The sequence below is a fragment of the Erythrolamprus reginae genome, chromosome 1, assembly GCF_031021105.1.
Source record: "Erythrolamprus reginae isolate rEryReg1 chromosome 1, rEryReg1.hap1, whole genome shotgun sequence".
Lineage (NCBI taxonomy): Eukaryota > Metazoa > Chordata > Lepidosauria > Squamata > Dipsadidae > Erythrolamprus > Erythrolamprus reginae.
Window position 1 is genome coordinate 39,380,914 of NC_091950.1, and position 24,794 is coordinate 39,405,707.

General features: G+C 40.4%; 1 protein-coding gene across 1 annotated transcript in view; it reads right to left on the reverse strand.

Moving 5' to 3' along the window:
- PELI2 (pellino E3 ubiquitin protein ligase family member 2) overlaps positions 1-24,794 on the reverse strand; it is a 63,952-nt gene that overhangs the window by 16,133 nt on the left and 23,025 nt on the right. The window contains exons 2-3 of the mRNA XM_070749904.1: positions 19,912-20,041; positions 2,523-2,624 (exon numbers count right to left, since the gene is read on the reverse strand). Of these exons, the coding sequence (XP_070606005.1) occupies positions 2,523-2,624; positions 19,912-20,041 (232 nt within the window). The remainder of the gene's footprint in view (positions 1-2,522; positions 2,625-19,911; positions 20,042-24,794) is intronic.

Consider the following 24,794-nt stretch of genomic DNA (forward strand, 5'->3'; position numbering starts at 1 on the left):
GGGGAACTTCAGTAGAATTACCAGTAGGCCTAACCTCTTTGGGACCTTTAGTTGTGCCTCTCTTGGGAAAAGTAGCCATAGTCTGACAATTTAACAGAAGACAAGGCTGAGCCAATAACTGAATTATAAGGAGAAGATTTCAAGGACTTCCCAAGAGGAATGGATCCTGCTTCGAGGCCTCGAAGCTGCTGAAACGTGAGGACAATCTGGGCAAACCCAGAGTTCGTGCCCCCAAATCCAGCGGGGCCAGCCTCCCTAAACTTTGTAATTAAGTAAACCAAGGCACTCTGGTTGGAGGCTTAGCCGGTGGAGAATTTAGCCTGGGACCCCCAAGGCCCGCTCCCGGATCCACGCGGTGGACTGAGGCCTACGCGGCTGGCAGAAGGCCAACACGAGAGGCCTAGATTTTTAAAAAAGGGCGCGAAGGCCTTCGCGCCGAAAAGATCGCTGCTGAGAATTTCTTAAGGGAAAAGCGATCGACTAAGTCCAGGAGACTAGAAGGCGTCTCACTCCGCAGGAGGTATTTTATAAGCCCTTAAATATTTATATACAATAAATAATCAATATTTCAATGGATAAATACTTGCACTAGGACCTCCAGGCCAAGGGATTAGAAGAATCCACAAGCGGCCGCAGGAATCGTAACCGGCAAAACCGCCGGGGGAAAACGAAACCGCAACTTCTCCCAAGGAAATAAAGCCAAGCCGCGTTTTTTTCTTTTAAACGGCTGGCGCAATTAGTGCAAGTAATTAAATAAAGACAATAAATCTTACTACTTTTTGAAGGAAAGATCGAAGGGAAGGTGTTAGAATGTTGAACGAGCATTCACAATACAACCGCAGGATATGCGAACTGAGCGAATTCTGGGGAAGGGGCGGATCCAGCAGTCTTTTTTAATACTAGGCTCAGTTCCAACGGATTGGACAGGAGCAACCCATGTGACTGCTGGACCCACTCCTTCAGTACGGAGAATTAAATTAAATTAACCATTCATGATATCGGCCGGAGTTAGTTCTTAATATTCACAGCCCCCCATGCCTGCTGGCAAAGATGGTTCTTCAAGGCCAGGAGGATGGGGGTGGTATGAATCTCCGGAGGGAGTTGGTTCCAAAGGGGCAGAGCTGGTATAGAGAAGGGTCCTCCCCTAAGCCCCACCAGACAACATTGCCTGGCTGATGGGACCTTGAGAAGGCCAACTCTGTGGGACCTGACCGGTCACTGGGATACATGACACAGAAGACGGTCTCGTAGGTAATATGATCCTAAACCATGTAGGGCTTTTTAGGTCATAATCAACACTTGGAATTGTGTCTGGAGGTCAATAGGCAACCAATGCAACTCGCGGAGTGATGGCGAGATGTGGGCAGATTTGGAAGACCCATAATAGTTCACGCAGCTGCATTTTGCACTATTTATCCTAATGTTCTTTTTTTCAGTTACCTGAAAAAAACCCCACTACACTTCCATTGTCATGCATTGTTTGCCATTCAGACATAACATTACTTTATCTGATAGCTTTCATTCTAATAGATGGAAAATGTGAAAAATATTTCCGAACACTGTGTTTTTCTTCCATCTGACTTTGTCAACTACGAGACCAGTATTAGAAAGATTCTCCGAGGAACAACTAGACTGCTCACAGACAGGAAGGAGGGACCATCCCCTCCTATCAATAGCCCTCGTAGAAATTCAGGGTATCTTTTTAATGGCCTTCTGTCAAGCAATTGGTGAACAATCTGTCCCTCTCCATTAGCCCATTACATTTACATGCTAATTATGGAGGAAGAGGCTTCTTGTCCTAGCATGGAAATAAAGTGCACTGGCAAAGAGGGGATAGAGCAGTCCAATCTGTTCACTTGCCTCTGAAGCAATTCCTGGTTGTCCAGGCTACCAAAGAAGGCTTAAATACTAGGCTGTATCAGATAGTTGCCATACTGAAAACATGTAGTTTACAGCTGAGTTTTGGCATTTTCTTGAACTTGCTTTCCTTCCTACAGACATTTCATTACCAAGCTAGGTAACATTATCAGGGGACAGAGGAATGGATCTTATTGATATTATTGATTGTATAGGTGTGATAGCTTGTCCAACCAGCTTTGATTGAGGCATCACTACTTTCTGGATTGCTTTTGATGTAGATTTTGAGTTTATTATATGATTGCTCTTGTTTATCTGGTGTGGTTCAGATTTACATAAATTTTGTATCAGAGACTATCAAATACCTCAAGACTATAATTGTGGCAAGCACTTTCACTCTCTGGCTATCAGCCTTAAAGGCAGTGTGACTGTCTCTAAAGGCCATCTACTAGGAGGTCAGTAGCCTTCCTTGTGTAGTTGGTTGGTAGTGTATGTGTTCTTAATATAAAAGACAGAGACAGGACACAGCATAAACGTTTTCTGAGAATTACTTTTCATATGACAAATTTCCAATCCATAAAGGCACATATGAAATTAAAATATCTAGGAAATCTATTATTACAATACCACAAACAACTACTTTTGTATAATGTTAGTACACTTACCTGAAACATATCAGTATCTTTATCATGCGTATATTCTACTACAACGGTTTGATTTCGTGACAACGTGTAGGAGATACTGTGTTGGCCCTTACAACTGATGGCCTGTAAAATAAAACATTCTCTGCTTTATTTAAATAACATTTCTGCTAGCGAAGAACAGTATAAAATAAAACAAACATGACTACATTTTTTATGTACAGTACAGCATATACTGTAGTTATTAACTGTAATCATAACAAATTAAATTAAATTAAATTTTTGGGAAACCAAGAATCATCTGGCATATAGATATAATCATTTATGAGTTTTTGAATGGAAGAGCAGGTAGAAAATCTATACGGTAATTCAATAGGGTTTATTTTCAAAAAATATGCATTATCTACTTCACAAAGTCAAGAAAAAAAGTGCCTTCCTTTGATTTCAGTTCTACAATATTATTCTTTGTTTTATATATTTTACATTGGAAATATTGCTTGATGAAGATTTTCTAGAGGAAACTAAGCCTTTCTCATGCCCTCTCAGTATATACCTAATTGGGTTCTCAATTAAAAAAGGTTTATAAAGAACACCTATAAACCAGGATTTTAAAAATCAGGGTTACTTTCAGTGATAGCAACCTGTTTTATACATAGTGTAAGGCAAAACCAAACCAAACCAAACCATATTATGACATAACATTATGTATCAGGCCACAAATATTTGCCTCAAGAAAAAAAGATATATTTTTGCCTACCTTTCAGATGCCTTTTAAATAGAAATAATTAGACTGTTTAGTATGGATTTAGAAGCTAGGTAGGATTGGGCATGATTAGTACTTAGGGCTGGAAACCACAACAGCCTGGAATAAGACAACAGCAAATGTCTTCTATAATATTCCCAAGAAAAACATGCAGATATGTCCCTGGAGTCTCCAAGAGTTCTAGTTTATTTAAAAAAGTGATTTCCTTAAAAAAAATACCAGTCTTTACAAGGCATATGCCCATACAAAACAGGGGCAGCATTTTCTTATTTAAAAACAATTCATAAATAGATCAAAAATCAAATATTATAAAGCACCAATAGATATAGTTGAACACTGTCATTTATCTATTGATAAAGCAGAAATTATTGTGAAATAATGATTTCAAAAGCTAATGTTGGTTAAGATTTTTATAAATGTAAATTATGACTTTTTTCATCTTTTTTCATTTTTTCTTTATACGTATCAGCTACAGCCTCTTCCATAATAAAGAAGAAAATGCTAAAACTATTACATGATTGACAGCTGGGTTCAATGCATGCAGCATAGTCCAACAAGGATCTGTTATTCTCTGTTGACCAATTTGCAATCAGCCAATAATCGGGGTTCTACATCCTTCATCTTCTATGTTTTCAGTTAATTATGCATATTATGGACTATGTAGTGTGTGCATGTATCTATGTTTGGGTACAGTAAATGTTAAGGTTTCTCTTGGAGCAATTTGGAGCAAGATAGGAAGCTTTTGGAGGGGCGATTTTTGGAGCAATTTGGGGCAAGATAGGAAGCTTTTGGGGGAGTGATTTTGGGGGCAATTTGGAGCGGTGTAGGAAGCTTTGGGGGGAGCGATTTTGGGGCAATTTGGAGCAGTGTAGGAAGCTTTTGGAGGGATGATTTTAGCAGCGAGATGGGGCGAACAAAGCAGCAGGCTAGGAGAGATTTTGGCAGCAGAATGGGGCGACTGCGGGGAGCAGAGGAAGTGGAGGGCTAGAGGGGAAAGTGGCATGGAAATGGGGCAGCTCCGGCGTTCCCCAACTAAGGTGCAAGCAAAGGGGGGTGGGGAATTCCCACGCAAGCAAATGGGAAATCCGAGCGGTGGCAGTCACAAGGCAGAGGAATCCCTTCGGCAGTCAGAGAGCACATGCGCAGTACAACAGTGCAGCCGCAGTAAGAGAGCCCACGGACCTGGGCTCAGGTTCGTAAGATGGAAAGGGTTTTCAAGACGGGGCAAAGAAATCTTAAACCCCGGGTTCGTATCTCAAAAAGTTCATATGACGAGGGGTTTGTAAGACTGTTCTGGTTTCTGGTAGAACTTTAGCTATTACAAATAAGTCTTACTAAATGCAGTATTTCATAAACAAAGAAACTCCATCTTTATTTCTCTTCCCTTCCGTATTCAAACTACAGTTCATACTGGCACATTCCTCTTCCTCCCCATTATCTTTCTTAATTGCATTCCTCATACATTCCTCTCAGTCTTCTCTGTTTAACAAGATTTATGTACTCACAGCATGATTCACAAACAGCAGAAATGACTGTAAAATAGCACAGAATGCATTTGCTTGCTTGGGAGCTGAAGGGAAAAAAAACTTTCATTTAGCCCTACAACATTGAAACTCCACTCTTCTTCCCCACTGACGTACCAAATACATCACTACAGTATTTAACCCATTCCTCCCCTTAATATCTTCTTCCAAACACCTGTTCTTTACGTCTTTGGACCCTTCTGAATTTCGGATTGACCCAGCGAACGTCTGATTCTTCCTCGCTAGATTCTGGACTCATAGCCACATCCTGTGGCTGGCCTCCCACCTGTTCTACTACCTGTAACCCCGGGGCCCACCACTAATTCATAAACACTATCTGTATCAGAGTCCTCAATTTCTTCATCATCCTCCAACTGACCAGGAGTATGTATAACAAAGACGAGGTGTCACTGTAGTCTAATTGCCTTTTGGAAAAGCACCTTCATGACTACCTAGTCATATACTCGTGCAGAGTCTGTTTCGGAGTGAGCAGCATATAAATGCAATAAATGAATGAATGAGTGAGTGAGTGAGTGAGTGAGTGAGTGAGTGAGTGAGTGAGTCAATCAGTCAGTCAGTCAGTCAGTCAGTCAGTCAATAAATCTATTTTAATTATTCTGCAAGTATTGGAACTTATCAAATCTTCAAATTATCCTTTCCCCTTAAAATAAAGAAAAATGTCTCTAATGCTTCTCTTACTCAGAATTCTATCCTTAAACATTAACTTAAAAAGCTGGTTTCAAAAGATGAGCCAAATATATTTATATGAATCAATTACAGAGTTGGGTATGTATGTATGTTCATAGACAGACAGTATCTGCATCTGCTATTTTCTTCATTTTAAATGGCATAATCTCCTAAATATCTCTTAAATTCAATCTACCACATGCTTAGCTACTGATAGGTAATATTTAATAAATATTTGTATTACAGATATGCTTAAGAATCCAGGTGCAGCTGAAAACATTCAGCCACTTCCAGTCAAGCAATTAGAATTAAGGATATGTTTGAAAGGTTATTTGGAAATAGTTGATTACAGACTAAAGGCAACCCCAGCTTCATAGATTGGCATTCTAAAATATCCTTTAGTAATCCTGTTTTTTGCTTCTATTTTTTACTAGGTAAATTATACATACGTATGTTCCTCCCACATAGATACAGGGTGTCTTTAGTTTGTAATTACAGAAAATTAATGTCCTGTGTTTCTAAAACAACTATTCATTTAGTACTACATGTACTTAATCTTATTTCACTGAAACAATTTCTACAATTCAAAAACCACATTCATAGGAGCTTGGTGCTTTTATCAATTTTCTTTCTAAACACAAAATATTAAAGGGCCTATGAGCTAGATAACCCATTATTCTTGATGATTAAGTTAACATTCTTTAAAATGGAAGCTCAGTGGCTATTAAGAATAAAACAAAAAAGAATTATTCATAGGTTTAAAAGGGGTTCCAGTTATCTTCTTTAAATATATGGAAGGATTTTAATATTCAAATAGTACCAAGACAAGTGACAAATAGGCAAAGCTAACAAACTTTATTTTTGTTATTATATGGACCGCTGGACCCTAGCCAACACCCAAAATATAAGGACATAAATTCCTGCTAGCTTACCTAAATCCCAAACTGAATACAGAAATGCAAAAAGCCTTGCATTGTATATAAGTTATACCTCTATCCTAGACTACCTGGCAAACCTATATTGTTGCTTGCCAACTCCTACTCTAATCACAGAATGGAGAAAGAATGAACACTGCACAGTTTGTAGGGATATTATCACCTCAATTACAGAAACTGCATTGTTTACTTTTTTTCCTATCTCTTTCTTTGCTTTTCATCATTTATCTCTATGTATCAATTAAAAAGAAGAGCCAGTACAGTCTACTTAGGGGTTGAGGTATGAGAATATAAACAAGGAGAGTGTGAATTGTAGTCCTGCCTTAGGCACACAGTGAGCTGAATGACCTTAGGCCAGTTACTTTCTCTCAGCCCTGGAAAAAAGGCAATGGCAAACCACTTCTGAAATCTTGGCAGGAATATTGCAGGGACTAATCTGGGCAGTTTCCAGGAGTCAGGACAGACTGAAAGACACACACAAACACCAAAAAACCCCTCTTACCATGATTCAAAGAAGCATTGCTGTATTTCTTAGCAATGCTAAATGTTTATCGAAAGTTCAGGATGCTAAAAAAATATAAGTGTCACACAGTCTACTTATCCAATTATGAAAACCACAATGGGAGAAATAACGCAATACTGAAAATACTATAACGACTTATGTTGGAGTTACATATTGGTCCCTAATTCTCACATCAACAAGGATAGAAACTACAAGGTAATTTTAGGAAATGCATTATTTTCCTCATGGGAGAATATACTATGCTTTAGACTTGTCTCATTCAATTACTATAAAGAACAATTGAGATAATATTCCAAAAGTGTTGAATTAATACACTTCATAATAAATAGTATTCTTCAAATTAAACATTATTAAAATGCAAATATCACCCTCAAAAGAGACAGTGGAAGGTTTATATAATGACCACTCAAAAAGAAAAACTACAAGTACAGTTTGACAACTTGTTCTCTCCTTCACTCTGGTTTCTTTGTAATATGTGAATGGAAGGAAAACAGATGTAATTACAAGCAATGCAGAGGACAATGAAACATAAACAAGAGTATATGTCATCCAAACACCCAGCACCTGCTTTGATCTGTCTAGATAATAGATTTCTGAGACCAAGTTGTAACATAATAAATACTTTGCAGGTCTGCTTTCAACATTACAGATACCTGTAGTGGAATGAACTCTTGCAGCATCCTCTACAGCAGAGGTCTCCAACCTTTTGGACCTCAGGGACCACCAAAGTCATACTTTTAAATCCCATGGACCACCAAATTCATAATTTTAAGTCCCGCAGACCAATAATATGGTTTTTAAAAAAGATAAATACATTTGTAAAATAATAATCAGAGAACTTCCATTTTATTAATGCACCTATTTAACATAACAAAGTTATAAATACTTATTTAATTATAACAAAATCATAACTGTTTATTTAAAGGTCATGACCTTTAAAGCCCTACATGGCTTTGGACCAGACTACATCCGGAACCGCCTGCTACCGCACGAATCCCAGCGACCGATAAAGTCCCACAGAGTTGGCCTTCTCCGGGTCCCGTCGACTAAACAATGTCGTTTGGTGGGCCCCAGGGGAAGAGCCTTCTCTGTGGCGGCCCCAGCCCTCTGGAACCAACTCCCCACGGAGATTAGAATTGCCCCCACCTTCCCTGTCTTTCGTAAACTACTCAAGACTCATTTATACCTCCAGGCATGGGGGAGTTGAGATAGCTCTTCCCCCTAGGCCATTACAAGTTATGCATGGTATGTCTATGTGTATGTTTGGTTTTATAATAAGGGTTTTTAGTTGTTTTATTATTGGATTGTCACATGCTGTTTTTATCATTGTTGTTAGCCGCCCCGAGTCTACGGAGAGGGGCGGCATACAAATCCAATAAATTATTATTATTAAATTATTATTATTATTATTATTATTCATGACAAAACCTTTAAAGGTTGTTTAATTGCAACAAAATTATTAATTATTACAAAATAATTGAAGCTTATTTGACGGTGGCTTGTTGAGTTGCTGGGAAAGTCATTCTTATATTCCAGGACTGTAGCTGTAGCTGTGGTCTTCCTTTCCTTTCCTTCCTGGACTAGATTAATTGCTCTTGGTCATATCTGGCCGAGGGGCCAAGATTTCTCCATGAACCACCAAAATTTTCTCACAGACCACTAGTAGTCCACGGACCTCTCTGCAGAATAGAGAGCTTTCAAATTGTTCCTGTGGCTGATGTGAAGCCAGAAAGCCTTCCTTAGGGAACATATTACAAAGAAATAAACACTTTGCCTTAAAGGAATGCATCTAAGCTAGATAGTGAATGCCCAGAAAGTATATGGATAATTCTGAAGGTATTATTGGGGCAGGTTTAAGATATATAAAATATTGATTCAAATGAACAAAACTGAAAATCTTCAGGAAGGCAAATATATTAATATTATATTTGTGTAAAATATCATATACTGTAGTATATAACATTATGTTTATCAAAATATAGTACAGCATATCTAATTAAAATGTTCCCTCACTTGCCTGAAGCACCAAGATATTGCCAAGAGAAAACAGACCTCCCTAGTGGAATATGGCACACTTCAGAAATAGCTAAACACACAAAGGATCTATCCATTAAAACAGAGAAAAACAACTTATACTGGTAAATAAGAAGGCAGAATTTCTTGTTACCTCATAAAACTATTCTGTTAGCAAAGGAAGCAATTTATTTCAAAAACCCAAAGGAATCTTATGTGAAGTGGTCTATATTCTCATAATCATCCAAGTTATACCATAAATCCCAAATGCCATTGAAGATTATGAATGCAGAGAAACAAATCAGTAAATAGTCATAAAAGAAACTGATATAGAGGCTTTCCAATGGAAGAAAAAATGATTTTGCAGTCCAATATATACAAAATAGTTTACATTAAAAATAAATGACATTTTGAGATCCAGAGCTAAGAAATGAATGAAGAATCAGTGTATTGTACACACTGAAAAGCAGTTAGTCTTACAAAGGTACATTATTGTCAGAATACAGAAACATCTGTCATTCTTGGATACACAAAAAAGCTGCACTGATTTTTTTCCCCTGAACAATATAAAATGGTTATTCTGTTCTGATTTGTTCCAGACAAACTCAAGATATATTCTTGCAATTATGGAACTAAGGTCTCACAATTACATGATCAGAATTTACAGGATATATTATATTGCAGGACAAGAAATGATAACAGCTAGTCTAAAATATTATTGAAATTGATTTTATCACTGAAAGAAGTTGATAGAAATCAATTTTGGGGGGGGGGGGATATGAAACATTGTCAGTGCAAATCAACCACATAACGATTTCCTATTATGACAGTATACCTCTTTGGCTTCTTGTACCTTTTTTTTTTGTACAAATACACATGGTCAAAATTCATAAAGACCAGGACATTACAAAATGAACAAATGCTACAAACAAACAATTGTACAAGTTCATCTTTCTTCAAATAAACAAGTTATATCAACAAGAAAGAGACTATAAATTGCAATTGGAGAGGACAACGCTTTCAGGAACAGCATACATACAAGCAAGAGATGAAACCTAAGAAATGAATTTAACGAAGAGTTTTAGAGAGCTCTTAGAAATGACACAAAATAGTATTACATTGGCAAAAACAATGAAGATGGAAACAGACACAGGAAAACAAGGACTCTGAAAAGATTGCTGAATTCAGGAGGAGATTCCAACCTTGAATAGGTATGCTAAAGCATGCCAATAGTCAGATAGTAACCATTCAAAGGAGACCAAAGGAAGATGGAGGGAACATATTGAAACACTCTACAATTGTAATGTATCCAATATATCTTAATATTGGATATTAATATATCCAATATATTTTAGAAGATATTCCCTACTTACAAGAATCCCTATTGTTAGATCAAATACTCTATTCATTACCAACTCAGCTATACCAACTGAAGCAGCAGAATAATCAGTAAAGGTTCTAATTAAGCTATTATTATTATTATTATTATTATTATTATTATTATTATTATTATTATTATTTATTAGATTTGTATTCCGCCCTTCTCCGTAGACTCCGGGTGGCTCACAACAGTAATAATACAATATATAACAAATCTAATAATCACTAAAAAACCATTATTAAAAAGAAACATACATACAAACATACCATGCATAAACTGTACAGGCCCGGAGGAAGATATCTCAGTTCCCCCATGCCTGGCGGCAAAGGTGGGTTTTAAGAAGTTTACGAAAGGCAAGGAGGGTGGGGGCAGTTCTAATCTCTCAGGAGGAGCTGGTTCCAGAGGGTCATGGCTACCACAGAGAAGGCTCTTCCCCTGGGTCCTGCCAGACGACATTGTTTAGTCGGCGGGACCCGGAGAAGGCCAACTCTGTGGGATCTAACCGGTCACTGGGATTCGTGCGGCAGAAGGCGGTCTTGGAGATATTCTGGCCCGATGCCATGAAGGGCATTATAGGTCATGACCAACACTTTGAATTGTGACTGGAAACTGATCGGCAGCCAATGCAGACTGCGGAGTGTTGGTGTAACATGGGCATACCAAGGGAAGCCCATGATTGCTCTCGCAGCTGCATTTTGCACAATCTGAAGTTTCCGAACACTCTTCAAAGGTAGCCCCATGTAGAGAGCATTACAGTAGTCGAACCTCAAGGGAGTCACTGTGAGCAGTGACTCCCGGTCCAAATAGGACCGCAACTGGTGCACCAGGCGAACCTGGGCAAACGCCCCCCTTGCCACAGCTGAAAGATGGTTTTCTAATGTTAGCTGTGGATCAAGGAGGACGCCCAAGTTGCGAACCCTCTCTGAGGGGGTCAGTAATCCCCCCCAAGGGTGATGGACGGACAGATGGGATTGTCCTTGGGAGGCAAAACCCACAGCCACTCCATCTTATCAGGGTTGAGTTTGAGTCTGTTGACACCCATCCAGACCCCAACAGCTCCAGGCACCAGCACATCACTTCCACTGCTTCGTTGACTGGACATGGAGTGGAGATGTAAAGCTGGGTATCATCAGCGTACTGATGATACCTCACCCCATGCCCTTGGATGGTCTCACCCAGCGGTTTCATGTAGATATTAAATAGCAGGGGGGAGAGGACTGACCCCTGAGGCACCCCACAAGGGAGCAACCTAGAGATCCACCTCTGACCCCCCACTAACACCGACTGCGACCGACCAGAGAGGTAGGAGGAGAACCACTGAAGAACAGTACCTCCCACTCCCAACCCCTCCAGCCAGCGCAAAAGGATACCATGGTCGATGGCATCGAAAGCCACTGGGAGGTTGAGAAGCACCAGGACAGAGGATTAACCCCTGTCCTGGGCCCGCCAGAGATCATTCATCAACGCGACCAAAGCAGTTTCCGTGCTGTAACCGGGCCTGAATCCTGACTGTTGAGGGCCTAGATAATTGAGGGCCTATGCCAGCAAATATGGAGAATGGTTCAGTGGCCAACAAATCAGAAGAAATCAATCTACAATATCAAAAAAAGGAGACTAACAATGTGTAAACTACCATACTATCCCCTTAATTTCACATGTAACAAAATAATGCTTAAGATAATTCAACAGAGATTAGTCTTGCATGGGAAAAGAGATGCCAGATGTTCAAGTTGGGTTTAGAAAGGCTGAGGAATAGGAGATATTATTGGTGATGAATGCTGTATTTGAGAAAGCTCAGAAAAATTGGGTGTCCCAGAATACCTCATTGTTCTCATGAGAAATATTTTGTATATAGGGCAGAGTCACAGTATAACAGCCCTCCTAGCTTCGGATCATAATAAACAGGCTCTGTTACAGTCATAACTCAAGGACTACCTGTATTCCAACTCTCAATGTCATTCAAAGACAGACATTCTCTTTTCCACGTAAACTTGATTGTTTCTTCAGTTTCTTTTCCAGACTAAAACACAATTGGCTGTTGGGCACAACTATTTTGTTATTTTAAAAACAGAAATGTGCAACACCCTTAATTTAGCACCACATAAAAAGAAGCAACCAATAACAGCTTTCTCTTTCAATCCAAACCATTGTGGCCAGTGATTAATGAAATCTATTTTGCATTTTATTGTCTAAATTTCTGTTCATTGCCTCAACCTCTTCCATTGTTTGCAGTCTGTTTCTGATGTTTGTATAAAACACAGGTTGTGATTTATTATTAATGGTTAGAGATTATTTTTTCCATTCTGATATGAGAAGTTTCTTGCTGGTCTATTAAATCTGCACTATTATTCCTCTGATATCTCAGTCTATTAATATATCTGTCTTTTCCTGGGACTGAGGAATGGTTTAACTTCTTTATGGAGTTAGCAACACCGTAACACTTAAGACTTAAATACCACTTCACAGTGCTTTACCGCCCTTTCTGAGCAATTTACAGAGTTAGCCTATTGCCCCAACAATCTGGGTCCTCATTTTACCATGAAAGGCTAATTGAGCCCTGTATTGCCCAATTGGAGTCCAGATCATTCTGAATCTGAGTGACTTTATCTGCAAGAAACTGAACAAATTCCTCATCCCTGCCCCCCGAAAGGACTCCACCGCTGCCTTCTTATTCAGGAGAGAGCGGGTCACCCTAAACAGACTGGGCGAGAATCTGCAGACACAATAAAGGTGGTAACGTACGGTGACTTTGCTGCCTCTATTGCCACAAGGTAAGTCTTAACATAAACTCTTACCCGTGCTCGGTCAGACTCAGAGCTACTGGGTCTCTTGCTCTAGGCGTCTCTACTGGCCTTTCATCCCCCGGAGTTCCTCAGTAAACCAAGGAGATCTTGGAGGGGCCGCAAAGGTGCAATTCAGTCCAGAGTCCCCAATGCGGCTGTATTCCATGCTGTCACCAGAGACTCGGCCGAATTGCAGACAAACAAATCGGGAATTTCCCCAAGCTCCCTCTGAAACCCACCCGGGTCCATTAGGCACCTGGGGCAGAACCTCCTAATCGGTTCCGCCTCTCTGGGGTGGGGGATTGGTCAATCAAAGTCCAGCCTCAACAGGGAGTGATCTGACCATGACAATGGTGTGGTGTCTATACCCCTTAAAATCAGATCATTTTCCCACTGCTCCGAAATATCCTCTATGAGTCAGACCCTGAATTATTTGGGTCAGGTCCATGGTGTCATGGAAGCCATGAACTCCTGTGCTACCACCGAGGTTTCACCGAGCGACGGTAAATTGTAGTCCCCCAGGACAGCAAGTCTGGGGAACTCCACCACCAGCCCAGCTGCTGCTTCAAGCAGTGCAGGCAGGGCTGTTGCAACATAACTGGGAGGCAGGTATGTTAACAATAAGCCCACCTGAACCCCTAAATCCAATCTCAGGAGGAGAGATTCACATCTGACAATCTCTGGAGCAGGCGTCCTACGAGGGCTTAGAGTCTCATGGACAATGACAGCCACTCCCCCACCCCTTCCCTGGTGTCGTGGCTGATGCAAGACCAGAAACCCGTCTGGGCATATTTCTGAGAGAGGAACATCTCCCTCCGGGCCAAGCCAGGTTTCGGTCACACAAGCCAGGTCAGCCCCCTCCTCCAAGAATAAATTTCAGATCAAGGGAGCCTTGTTGGCAACTGACCTGGCATTGAGTAGCAGAAACCTGAGACCAGGGTCCAGCTACATGGGATGAGACCGGGAGACCAGAACAGGGAATCACTTTCAAACAGCGAGTGCTCATTCTCCAAGAGCGGCCTACCCCTCAGCTCCCGCCACATCTGCCCCTCACAGTAATGACCATAGTGCCCTGGCTCTCCACCTCGTCCGGAATCGCTCTATGGTTGAAGCAACTGCCTTTTAATGCTCAAAATAAAGAAGAGCCAGAAACTCAGAACTGATAGACATTTTGTCAATTTCAATTTCTACTCCGCTTTCTTCCATGAAAGCAACTTTAGCTAATGTGGATAATGTCCACATAATGTATGTGCACTTCCAACTTTTAGAATGCAATGGGCAGGTTGTGTAGAACGCAGATGCATGAGAAAAATCCACTGCTAAAGCAATAGCTAGTTAAACCTGTGCTTGGGCCAACAATGCAATGTGAGTAAAAGTCTAAGATGTGGGCATCCGGAATAGCCTAGCAAGCTATAATTGCTTTGTCTGCAACTTTGGTTTGCTCAACAAACTATCTTAAAATGAAATCTGACTAAGTATTATATAGTTATCACAACAGTTTATTTCCAAATATGTACTTTTAAAGGCAGCCTTCCTCAGTCCGTATGCCCAGTATGCCCAAAGATAAAAGGGAAGGAAGGTAAAATGAAAGATTCTGTTATTGAAACTTTACAATAAAAATAGTACTGACCTACATGATGTTCATATCCTAGTCTGATTTAGTCCAAAGGGTTTAATGGGAACACTGGGTATTTTCCTGTGCAAGTCTAATTAATTGGACTGAGGAAGGCTGCCTTTAAAAGTACAGTGATCCCCCGATCATTGCGAGGGTTCCATTCCAGGACCCCCCGCAACGAGCGGGTTTTCGCGAAGTAGCGCTGCAGAAGTAAAAACACCATCTGCGCATGCGCAGATGGTGTTTTTACTTCCGCAGCGCTAGCGAGGAGCCGAAGATTGGGGGCGGCGCAACTGTTTTAAAACGTCGCCGCCGGCATGGGGGGCTTGCCAGCACCCCCCGGACCCCCAACCCGGGTTTGGGGGGCTGCTAGGAAGCCCCCCATGCCGGCGGCGACATTTTAAAACAGCCGCGCGGCTTCCCAACTGAGTCCCGAAGACAAACGTCAAAGGCGAACTTCCGCGTTTGTCTTCGGGACTCATTGGGAAGCGGCGCGGCTGTTTTAAAACGTCGCCGCCGGCATGGGGGGCTTCCTAGCAGCCCCCCAAACCCGGGTTGGGGGTCCGGGGGGTGCTGGCAAGCCCCCCATGCCAGCGGCGACGTTTTAAAACAGCCGCGCCGCCCCCAATCTTCGGCTCCTCGCTAGCGGGCAGGCAGGCAGGCGGCGGACAAGCCGTTCGCTGGCGCCGCTCGCTCGCGCTTCCCAGCTGAGTCCTGAAGCGAATTCGCTTCAGGACTCAGCTGGGAAGCGGCGAGAATGAATGGCGTGGGCGGGCGATGCGCGAGCGGGCGGCGGACAAGCCGTTCGCTCGCGCTCGCTCTCGCCGCTTTCCAGCTGAGTCCTGAAGCGAATTCGCTTCAGGACTCAGCTGGGAAGCGGCGAGAATGAACGGCGTGGGCGGACGATGCGCGAGCGGGCGGCGGACAAGCCGTTCGCTCGCGCTCGCTCTCACCGCTTTCCAGCTGAGTCCTGAAGCGAATTCGCTTCAGGACTCAGCTGGGAAGCGGCGAGAATGAACGGCGTGGGCGGGCGATGCGCGAGCGGGCGGCGGACAAGCCGTTCGCTCGCGCTCGCTCGCGCCGCTTTCCAGCTGAGTCCTGAAGCGAATTCGCTTCAGGACTCAGCTGGGAAGCGGCGAGAATGAACGGCGTGGGCGGGCGATGCGCGAGCGGGCGGCGGACAAGCCGTTCGCTCGCGCTCGCTCTCGCCGCTTTCCAGCTGAGTCCTGAAGCGAATTCGCTTCAGGACTCAGCTGGGAAGCGGCGAGAATGAACGGCGTGGGCGGGCGATGCGCGAGCGGGCGGCGGACAAGCCGTTCGCTCTCGCTCGCTCTCGCCGCTTTCCAGCTGAGTCCTGAAGCGAATTCGCTTCAGGACTCAGCTGGGAAGCGGCAAGAATGAACGGCGTGGGCGGGCGATGCGCAAGCGGGCGGCGGACAAGCCGTTCGCTCGCGCTCGCTCTCGCCGCTTTCCAGCTGAGTCCTGAAGCGAATTCGCTTCAGGACTCAGCTGGGAAGCGGCGAGAATGAACGGCGTGGGCGGGCGAAGGGCGGGCGGCAGCGAGGAGTTTGCGTGGGCGGTGGGGAAACTCCTTGCTGATGCTCGCCGCTCGCCCTCCCGCCAGCAAGAGGGGGAAGACCTAGGGAAGCCGCCCAGCAGCTGATCTGCCCGGCGCCATCTACGCATGCGTGCCCATATGAAAAAGGGCGCGCATGCGCAGATGGTGTTTTTACTTCCGGGTTGCAAAATCGCAAATTAGCCCGTTCACAATGATCGGGAACGCAATAACCGGGGGATCACTGTACACACATTTGGAAATAAACTGTTGTGATAACTATATAATACTTAGTCAGATTTCATTTTAAGATAGTTTGTTGAGCAAGCCAAAGTTGCAGACAAAGCAATTATAGCTTGCTAGGCTATTCCGGATTCTTATCAGTTTTTTTTCTGAATACCTAGAAGAAATTAGTGAAGAGGAGAAACACATTAAAATGAACTATGATAGTGAATTCATACATACTAAAATAAATCAAGATTTATAAGTCAACAGTTTACTAGCTATGGTTTACTGCTATTTTGTCACGCATCACATTCAGTCAAAAACAAATATCACATTATAGTTTACCATTATGTAAACACTAAAGCAATGTATCTATGAGGTCTGTTAAATTTTAAATATCTTGACATAAAGAAATTCTAGTTTTAGAACTCGGTTACAAAAGCATGACCTTCCTCCCCTCAAAAACCCTTAAAAATTGAAAGGTGGGTGGGAGATCCAAACAAAAGTGTTTCCCGATCTAGTCCTGAAAATAATTAGAAAAATCAAGAAATGTAAGGGGACATGCATGAAAGTAATTAGAAACAGTTAACTATCTACTTGTTATTCCCTGCCCCCCACATATTTCCACCCAAATATTAACCAGGCTTAATGCGTAGTTTCTAAATCCAGATAAAGAAAACCAGATGCTAAGCTTTGAACTACTGAGATAAATATTCTATCTAAACCTTGAGACTCTGCCTCCTGAAGCTGATCTAATTTTTCACATTTGATTCATTTAACATTTGTTCTTTGTTTCTCCTCTAAGACCGTGTCTAAATCATTTGGCAGCAGCATAATGATATAAATAAAGTTGTGTCAAAACTGACTAGGCCCCAATACAACATTCTGTGGCCCGTTTTGCCTGGCAGAGTGTCACAGGAGGTAGCAGCTTATTCTCCTTCTCTTTAGCAGCATCTGCCAGCTAGAACTAGGATGGCTATTGTTCAGAAGAGTCAAAAACATCTGGCTCTTCACCCAGGACTTTGATGAAAGACAGTGAGCCCCCTTGTATCTCTGAGATAGTCAGCTTTTATCTTAATATTTTACCTGTGGTTAATTCAATTGTAATTTATTTTTACTGTTGTGAGCTACCCAGGGTCATTGAGAATTGGGTGGTATATCAATTTTGTAAATTATTACTAATATTAAGTCCTCCTCTAGGTAATAACAAAAACTGATAGACTGTTAGACAGACAGTTTTTAGAGACATCTGGAGAATTTGTCAGTTCATTTAGATCTGCTCCAATACAAAAGAGTCAAGCCCATAGCAGCTGGGGACTCTACAGTGTCTTTAATCTCTACATTATGGAATTGAAATTATTTGTGACAGAAAATGAACCTCCCTTTATTTGGAATAGTTGTTTTGAATGCAAAGGGAAAAATCTTGAATCTGTGTCAAATGCCCACCATAATCACTCCCATCCCCAGGCTTCCGAAATAGACCAGAACCCTGATGAAATTAAGTTTGACACCCCTGTGATAAGAGATAACCCTGCTTGGTACTTTTTAAAATCACAATAGAATCTGAATCAAAGCTGTTAAGTCTTGTCTGCACTTTAGTTGTTCTATATATATATTCAATTATCTTACAACAGCTATACCCAAATCTATATTTATTTAATATTTGTTTTAAATATGCTATTTCCAGAGAATCAAAGACTCTAAACTTTAAATATATTTAAAGAACACATTACTAGTGAAACTTAATTCATTTTACTAATTTCTATAGTAGTCAATAGTTTTCTGATTGGATAGTTGCATTTTAAATTGGAATACAATATTAATTAAATATAAATTTACATTCATATTTTAAATATATGAATAACGTAAATTATAACCAGTGGGTAGCTAACAATTTTGTTATGGTTTATAATCCACATTGCATAGTAAATTGGGCCTAAGAGATGACAATTTACGAAAATTTGTAGCTGTTTTAAAGATCAAAATAATCTCAGATTGTTTTCAAGACTATTAAAAGGGTTCTCTTGGTGCAAACTATTGTATAAAAAATAAAATTTCAAATATTTTTGAATTTTCCCTGAAAATAAGACCCTGACTTATATTTTTTGAACCTTGAAATAAGCATTGGCCTTATTGCCATGTACTCAAATGCCCAATTGGGCTTATTATCAGGGGATGTCTTATTTTGAGGAAAACAGGGTAATATCTCTTTAAATTCTTTATAAAATTCCATTCTGAATAGAACTAAAGACTTTAGAGATTTCTGAAACAGAGAAAGGAGATTCCATAAATTGTATACCTTCCGGAATTAATTCTGGGAATGTTATCTTTACTTGGCAAAAAATAATTTACAAGAGATTTCATCTGTTTGCCAATAATCTCTCTTCTTTTATTTTCCATCTGTTTGTATATTATACTAACTGATATTTTTCTGTTATATGTTTTGCTATATTGTTAACTTCTGAATAAAGTTTAGTTGCTTTTTGCAATTATGTTTTTTAAATTGTGCTTATCTCATGTTCCCTTAATATTGCCCTCACAGCATCCCATCTCATTCTTACTAATGTTCTATTTATATTTTTTTCTTGAAAAACATTTCTCATAGTTTGAGTTAGATGTTGCTTTGCTAATGCATTACATGACATTATGGGATTAAAACGTGAATTCTAAGTAAATGAATAATCTCTTCCAATTCGAGCATATTAATCACTGGAGCATTATCTGCAGCTTCAACGTACTGCAAAAAATTGAAAAGGTCTAACTATTCATATGTAGTTTATCCTAGAGTAGGTTTATGTCTACCTGAATAAATTGTATGTGCTTTTATTGCAGGATTCATAGTTGTCCATACATCTATGAATCCATGGCCATGGATTAAATTTTGAAATACATTCCAGTCTGAGGTTTTAAAGTTTCAACATGATGGGTTTGTTTGTTTGTTTGTTGTTTTGTAAAAAATATTCCAGAGTTGTTCTAAGTCTCAAAATGCCCTAAACCCCTTCTTAATGTTTATATGGTTATGTGTGTGTGTGTGGTTGTGGTTGTTTGGGAATATAATATTTCTTTTAGTATGGGCAACATCCGAAAAAATGGAATAAGTGTATTTCTACTAACATCAAACAGCTAGTATGAATTAGAAATAGAGTATCAGAGCTTAAGAAATTGTAGATTTGAATGTTGTCATCATTTATTTATTAGCACAGTTGAAGGAATTCTGAATGCACATTACTGCAATTCTGAACATTATTGCACTCAAAGACCCAATAAAGTATGTTCTATGCAAAAAATGCCTTCTAGCACCAAAACCGGATAACTACTAAATAGATATATATAGTTACAAACACATTCAATCATTGCTTCTCGACAAAACTTAGCACTGGGGGCCAAGCTCTGAGAATTAGTGACAGTACCTTAGATGCTTGAGGTGTTGAAATCACATGAACAGTACTAGGTTTGACGCCATTTGCTTTAGGTCTTTTATAAAGGGCAAATCTGCTTTTCCTACGACCCCGGTCACCATTAGGGAGGCAGCCATTGTACCTATGAAAAAGATATGTGTTTGTTATTTCCATTTGCTGAGCATGTAGTGAAATAAAAATTTAAAGTCTTTGCAGACACATATACAGAGGCAGCAACTCTCAGCTATCTCTGATAAATAAAAGACCACCAGATTGTTCAACCAGCCAAATCTATAAAAGTTAACCAATGAAACAATTTCAAATAAATTATCTGACCATAAATTGCATACTTCAGTTTCTACTGTCTCCCAAACTCCCCATAAGCATTCAACTTTATTGAGGAGAAAGAAAGAAAGAAAGAAAGAAAGAAAGAAAGAAAGAAAGAAAGAAAGAGAGAGAGAGAGAGAGGGAAAATGGAGAGGAAGGAAGGACTACAAACCTAGCTCTAGACACAGCTTTAGTACATAATCCAGGGCTGGAAGGACCAAGGGTGACATGGAGGTCATCTAGTCCAACCCTGCTGCAGCATGACATTGTTAAAGTGACTTTCTGTCTTTTGATCCCCAGTCACATGACTACATAGCCACGCTCACCTAGTCACATGATCCCCCCCCAAACCACGCCTGCCAAGCCACGCCCACAGAACCAGTAGGATTTTTTTTTTAGATTTCACCACTGCTTTAAATGTAATAATCATTTGGGCTTTAAAGGTAATAATCCCCTTTGAATTGTACTTGGGGGGGGGGAGGTGGAGAAGGAAGCCATATTACTCCCATTTGAACAATGGGCACAATCCAACAGATGATTAAAGGTCTAGAGACTAAAACAGATGAAGAACCATTGCAGAAATGGGGTATGGCTAGTTTAGAGAAAAGAAGTCCCAGGGGTGACATGATAGCAATCTTCCAGTATTTCTGTGTCTGCCAGAAAGAAAAGGGGTCTAAAGCACCAGAAGGCATGATAAGAAATAATGGATGGAATCTAACCAAGGAGAGAAGCAATTAAGAAGAAACTTCATAACAGTGAGGATAATAAACCAGTGGAATAGCCTGCCTTCAGAGGTTGTAGAAGAGATTGGATAGCCACTTGTCTCACATTGTATAGGAACGTGATGGTGAAGTGCCAAAATGGTGCGTGCACACGCGAGTTGAAACTGTGTACTTGTTTGTTCCGCCTGCAGCCCACCACTGGAGGAAGTACACAGAAAAGCAAGTAAATGATACCCAGGCAAATAATTTTATGCAAGAAATCCATTGTACTAAAAACAAGGATGTAATTTGGAACTTGCAGTCTGGCCTATATATAGTCTTCGGAGAGGGGCGGCATACAAATCTAATAAATTATTATTATTAAAGCGAACATAATTGCACACAGCCAGGGAGGAGGGCTATTCTGAGCAAAATAAAAAACTAAACATAAATTTTTTTCATTTCATTTTTCATTTGTTTATGATCAGGAATGTTCAAATTAGTAAACCAATTAAAAAACACTTCCAGTAGCTAAAATCAACCTTTTTTTAGTTTGGGTCAAATAGACCTGGGAACAGAACAAGTGTACAGTCTTTGTGAACAGAACAGCAGGGTTAAGAGGTGACTTGATCGAAGTGTATAAAATCATGCATGGGATAGAAAAGGTGGATAGAGAAAAATTCTTTTCTCTATCACACAATACTAGGACAAGGGGGCACTCCCTAAAGCTCATAAGTAAAAAAATGAGGACAAATAAAGGGAAATATTTCTTCACCCAGAGGGTCATTGTTTTATGGAATTCACTCCCAGAAGAGGTTGTGACAGCTGTCAGTCTGGATAGCTTCAAGGCAAGATTAGACAGATTCATGGATGCCAAGTGTATCGGTGGTTATTGAAATGGATATCCAAGTGCCGCCTCTATGTTGGTTGAAGCAGGCAGGATTCCTTTGGGTATCATTTGTTGGGGGTCAAGGGAAAGGGTTGATATTTAATAATTTATAATAATAATAATTTATTAGATTTGTATGCCGTCCCTCTGGCCTGTTGGTCAGTTTTATGCCATCCCCAGGGTTTAGGAAAGAGTCTAGAACCTTGGGAATGGCAAAGAATTGCTCAATGGGCAAACCAGAACTTTGTTTCTGAACTTCTGGTTTGCCTGCTGGGCCATTTTTCACCATCCCAAGGCTTCAGGAGGCTTTCCTGAACTATGGGAGAGAGAAAACGACCGAAAAGAATGCCAAAAATCATCTGGACAGTGTGTACAGTGTGTAGATCTGACATAGGGCAACACCTTGGGTGCCCTCTGATATTGCTCTGCTTGCCAGCTGTGGCACATATGCCATAGGTTCCCCATCACCGGTATAGGATCTCCTGTTTGAGCAGGGGGTTGGACTAGAAGACCTCCAAGGTTCCTTCCAGCTCTATTCTGATTGATTGACAGCTCTTGCAGCAGTAATGTAATATGGGTAAACTGTCAGACTGCCCAGAAATTCATGCACTGCAATATTTAGAACCTATGTGATTTTCAGATAGTCTTTAAGGACTGCCTCATATTGTAATAATTTAATGAGGAAATGGCCAAGGCATGAGTAAACATAAGCTGTAAGTTTTGTGAAAACTATGAGTTCACATACTGTAAACTTCAGCTAAAGAGTTGCATAAGAACAAAAAAAATAATCTACTACTGTATGTGCATGTTTCAATCGTTTATGACAGATATGCAATGCCAGTGGCCTAGACATATTCTGAACTCAGCACTAAGAAATGCTTCCTTCTTAGTGATGATCAATGAATGTTTTTTATTATTGAAGGATTTCAGATATGGATGTCTAGACACTATGCTTTGGTGCTCTGTGTTTTGCTTGATATTTTTGGACATCTTGGCTCGGGACTTCTATTTAATTTGCATTCTGTGTACTGAAAGATAGTCTGGCTGGCATAGACTTAAAGGTCTACTAGGAATAAAAGATATTTGAATGTTTCATATACACTTGTGCCTGCATCAATAATTAAAATTAGGAGAGTAGACCATATTCTTCAATTGATTGGATTTTAAGGAAATCCTCTGAGAAATAATTGAACTGTATACTGCATATCCTTGCCAATATACAGTGGGGAAAAAGATATTTAGTCAGACACCAGTTGTGCAAGTTCTCGCACTTAAAAAGATGAGAGAAGCCTGTAACTGACATCATACGTAGACCTCAATCATGAGACAGCATGAGAAAACACATCCAGAAAATCACATTGTCTGATTTTTAACAAATTTATTTTCAAATTATGGTGGGAAAAATATATATAAAAGTTCAAAGATATTAGGGAGCACTTCAGATTTGAAAGGGGGGTGGGGAATAAGGAACTCTTTAAACCAAATGCATCTTTTTCTGGGATAGTTCTACAGCAACAAAAGTAATCAGCACATTTTTGCCTTCCCCCCAGTCTCCAGGAACTCACTGCAGGCTCCCCAGACCCTTTGTCCACCCAATTTTTGCAGAAAAACAGGCCAAAAATGGCTCAGTTTTTGCAAAAAACAGGATTGTTTTTGCCTTCTAATTATCCCATCTAGCAGGAATTCTGGGAGTTGAAGTCCATTAGTCTTAAAGCTGTCAAGTTTGAAGACCCCTGGGTTAGGCATTTTAGGAGCGCAAGGGTCTTCAAACATGGCAAGTTTAAAACTTGTGGACTTCAATTCTCATTCCTGAGCTACATGACTGGAGGAAGAATTCTGGGAGTTGAAGTCCACAAGTTTGGTTTGTAAAAAGTGTACATGGTTGTAAAAAGTATACATGTTTGTAAAACGTATTCTGCTACACTGGTATTTTATTAAATTACTACACCATTTGTTTTAGAATACTTTTTTCCTTGTTTTCCACTTCTAAAATCTAGGTGTGTCTTATACTCAGGTGCATCTTATACTCTGAAAAATATGGTATATCAATATATATCTGCTTCCTGATCATTATAATCATAATTCCATTTCTTCTTATACAAATAATCTGAAATGCTAATTACAGTTTTTCTTGGTGACAATCTCAGAACTATGCCACACAGATTTGGAGCAATGTGCATAATAAACTAAACATTTGCTTTGTAGGCTTTTACCATGCAACCTATCTCACAATAAGTGATAATTAATTGATTTAATCAATTAATGAGTTAATGAGTACTTATGGTGAGTCAATGAATTAATACTCATTACAAATATAAATGCAATAAATCAATCAATCTGGCAAATATTTACAGGTTAATAGGACCTAGTCAAACCTTTATTCAACTCATAAATCAAAGCTGAATCAGACAATTAGCAGAAAATCTCAGGGCTACAGACTCCATCCTGAAAGAAAACAGTAGCCAACTATTTCCATTGCTGGGATGCTTCAGAGGAGAGGGGATTAAACTTGCTGCTGAATAAAATTGAATAAATTCATGTTGGGTTCTCTTCTTGCTCTTTGAGCTTGGTTGTTTCCTTGCAGACATGAGTTGTAAGGTTTGATTATCCTGTTTTGGTGGAGGTGTGGCTTCCTTCTTCTTGGTTCCTTATTTAAGGTAGTGTTTCTTCCCAAGGACTCAGGAGTTTAATTCTGAGTTACATATATTATCTTCTATCAAACAAATTCCGTTCTCTATTTTGTATGAGTTTTACTATCCAGTAAAGGTTAGCAATTAGCAAACCAAATTACTATTCCCCAAAGAGCAAAACCAACAGCAATGAAATACAGTGATACCTTGTCTTACGAACTTAATTGGTTCCGGGACAAGGAAGTTCCGCCCTTCCCCATACCTGGCTTTGGCCCCTCCCGGGCTTCTGGCAGGAAGGGGCGGTGTGCGAGGGATGACTGGGGATGGATGACTCGCCCCCAAAAACAC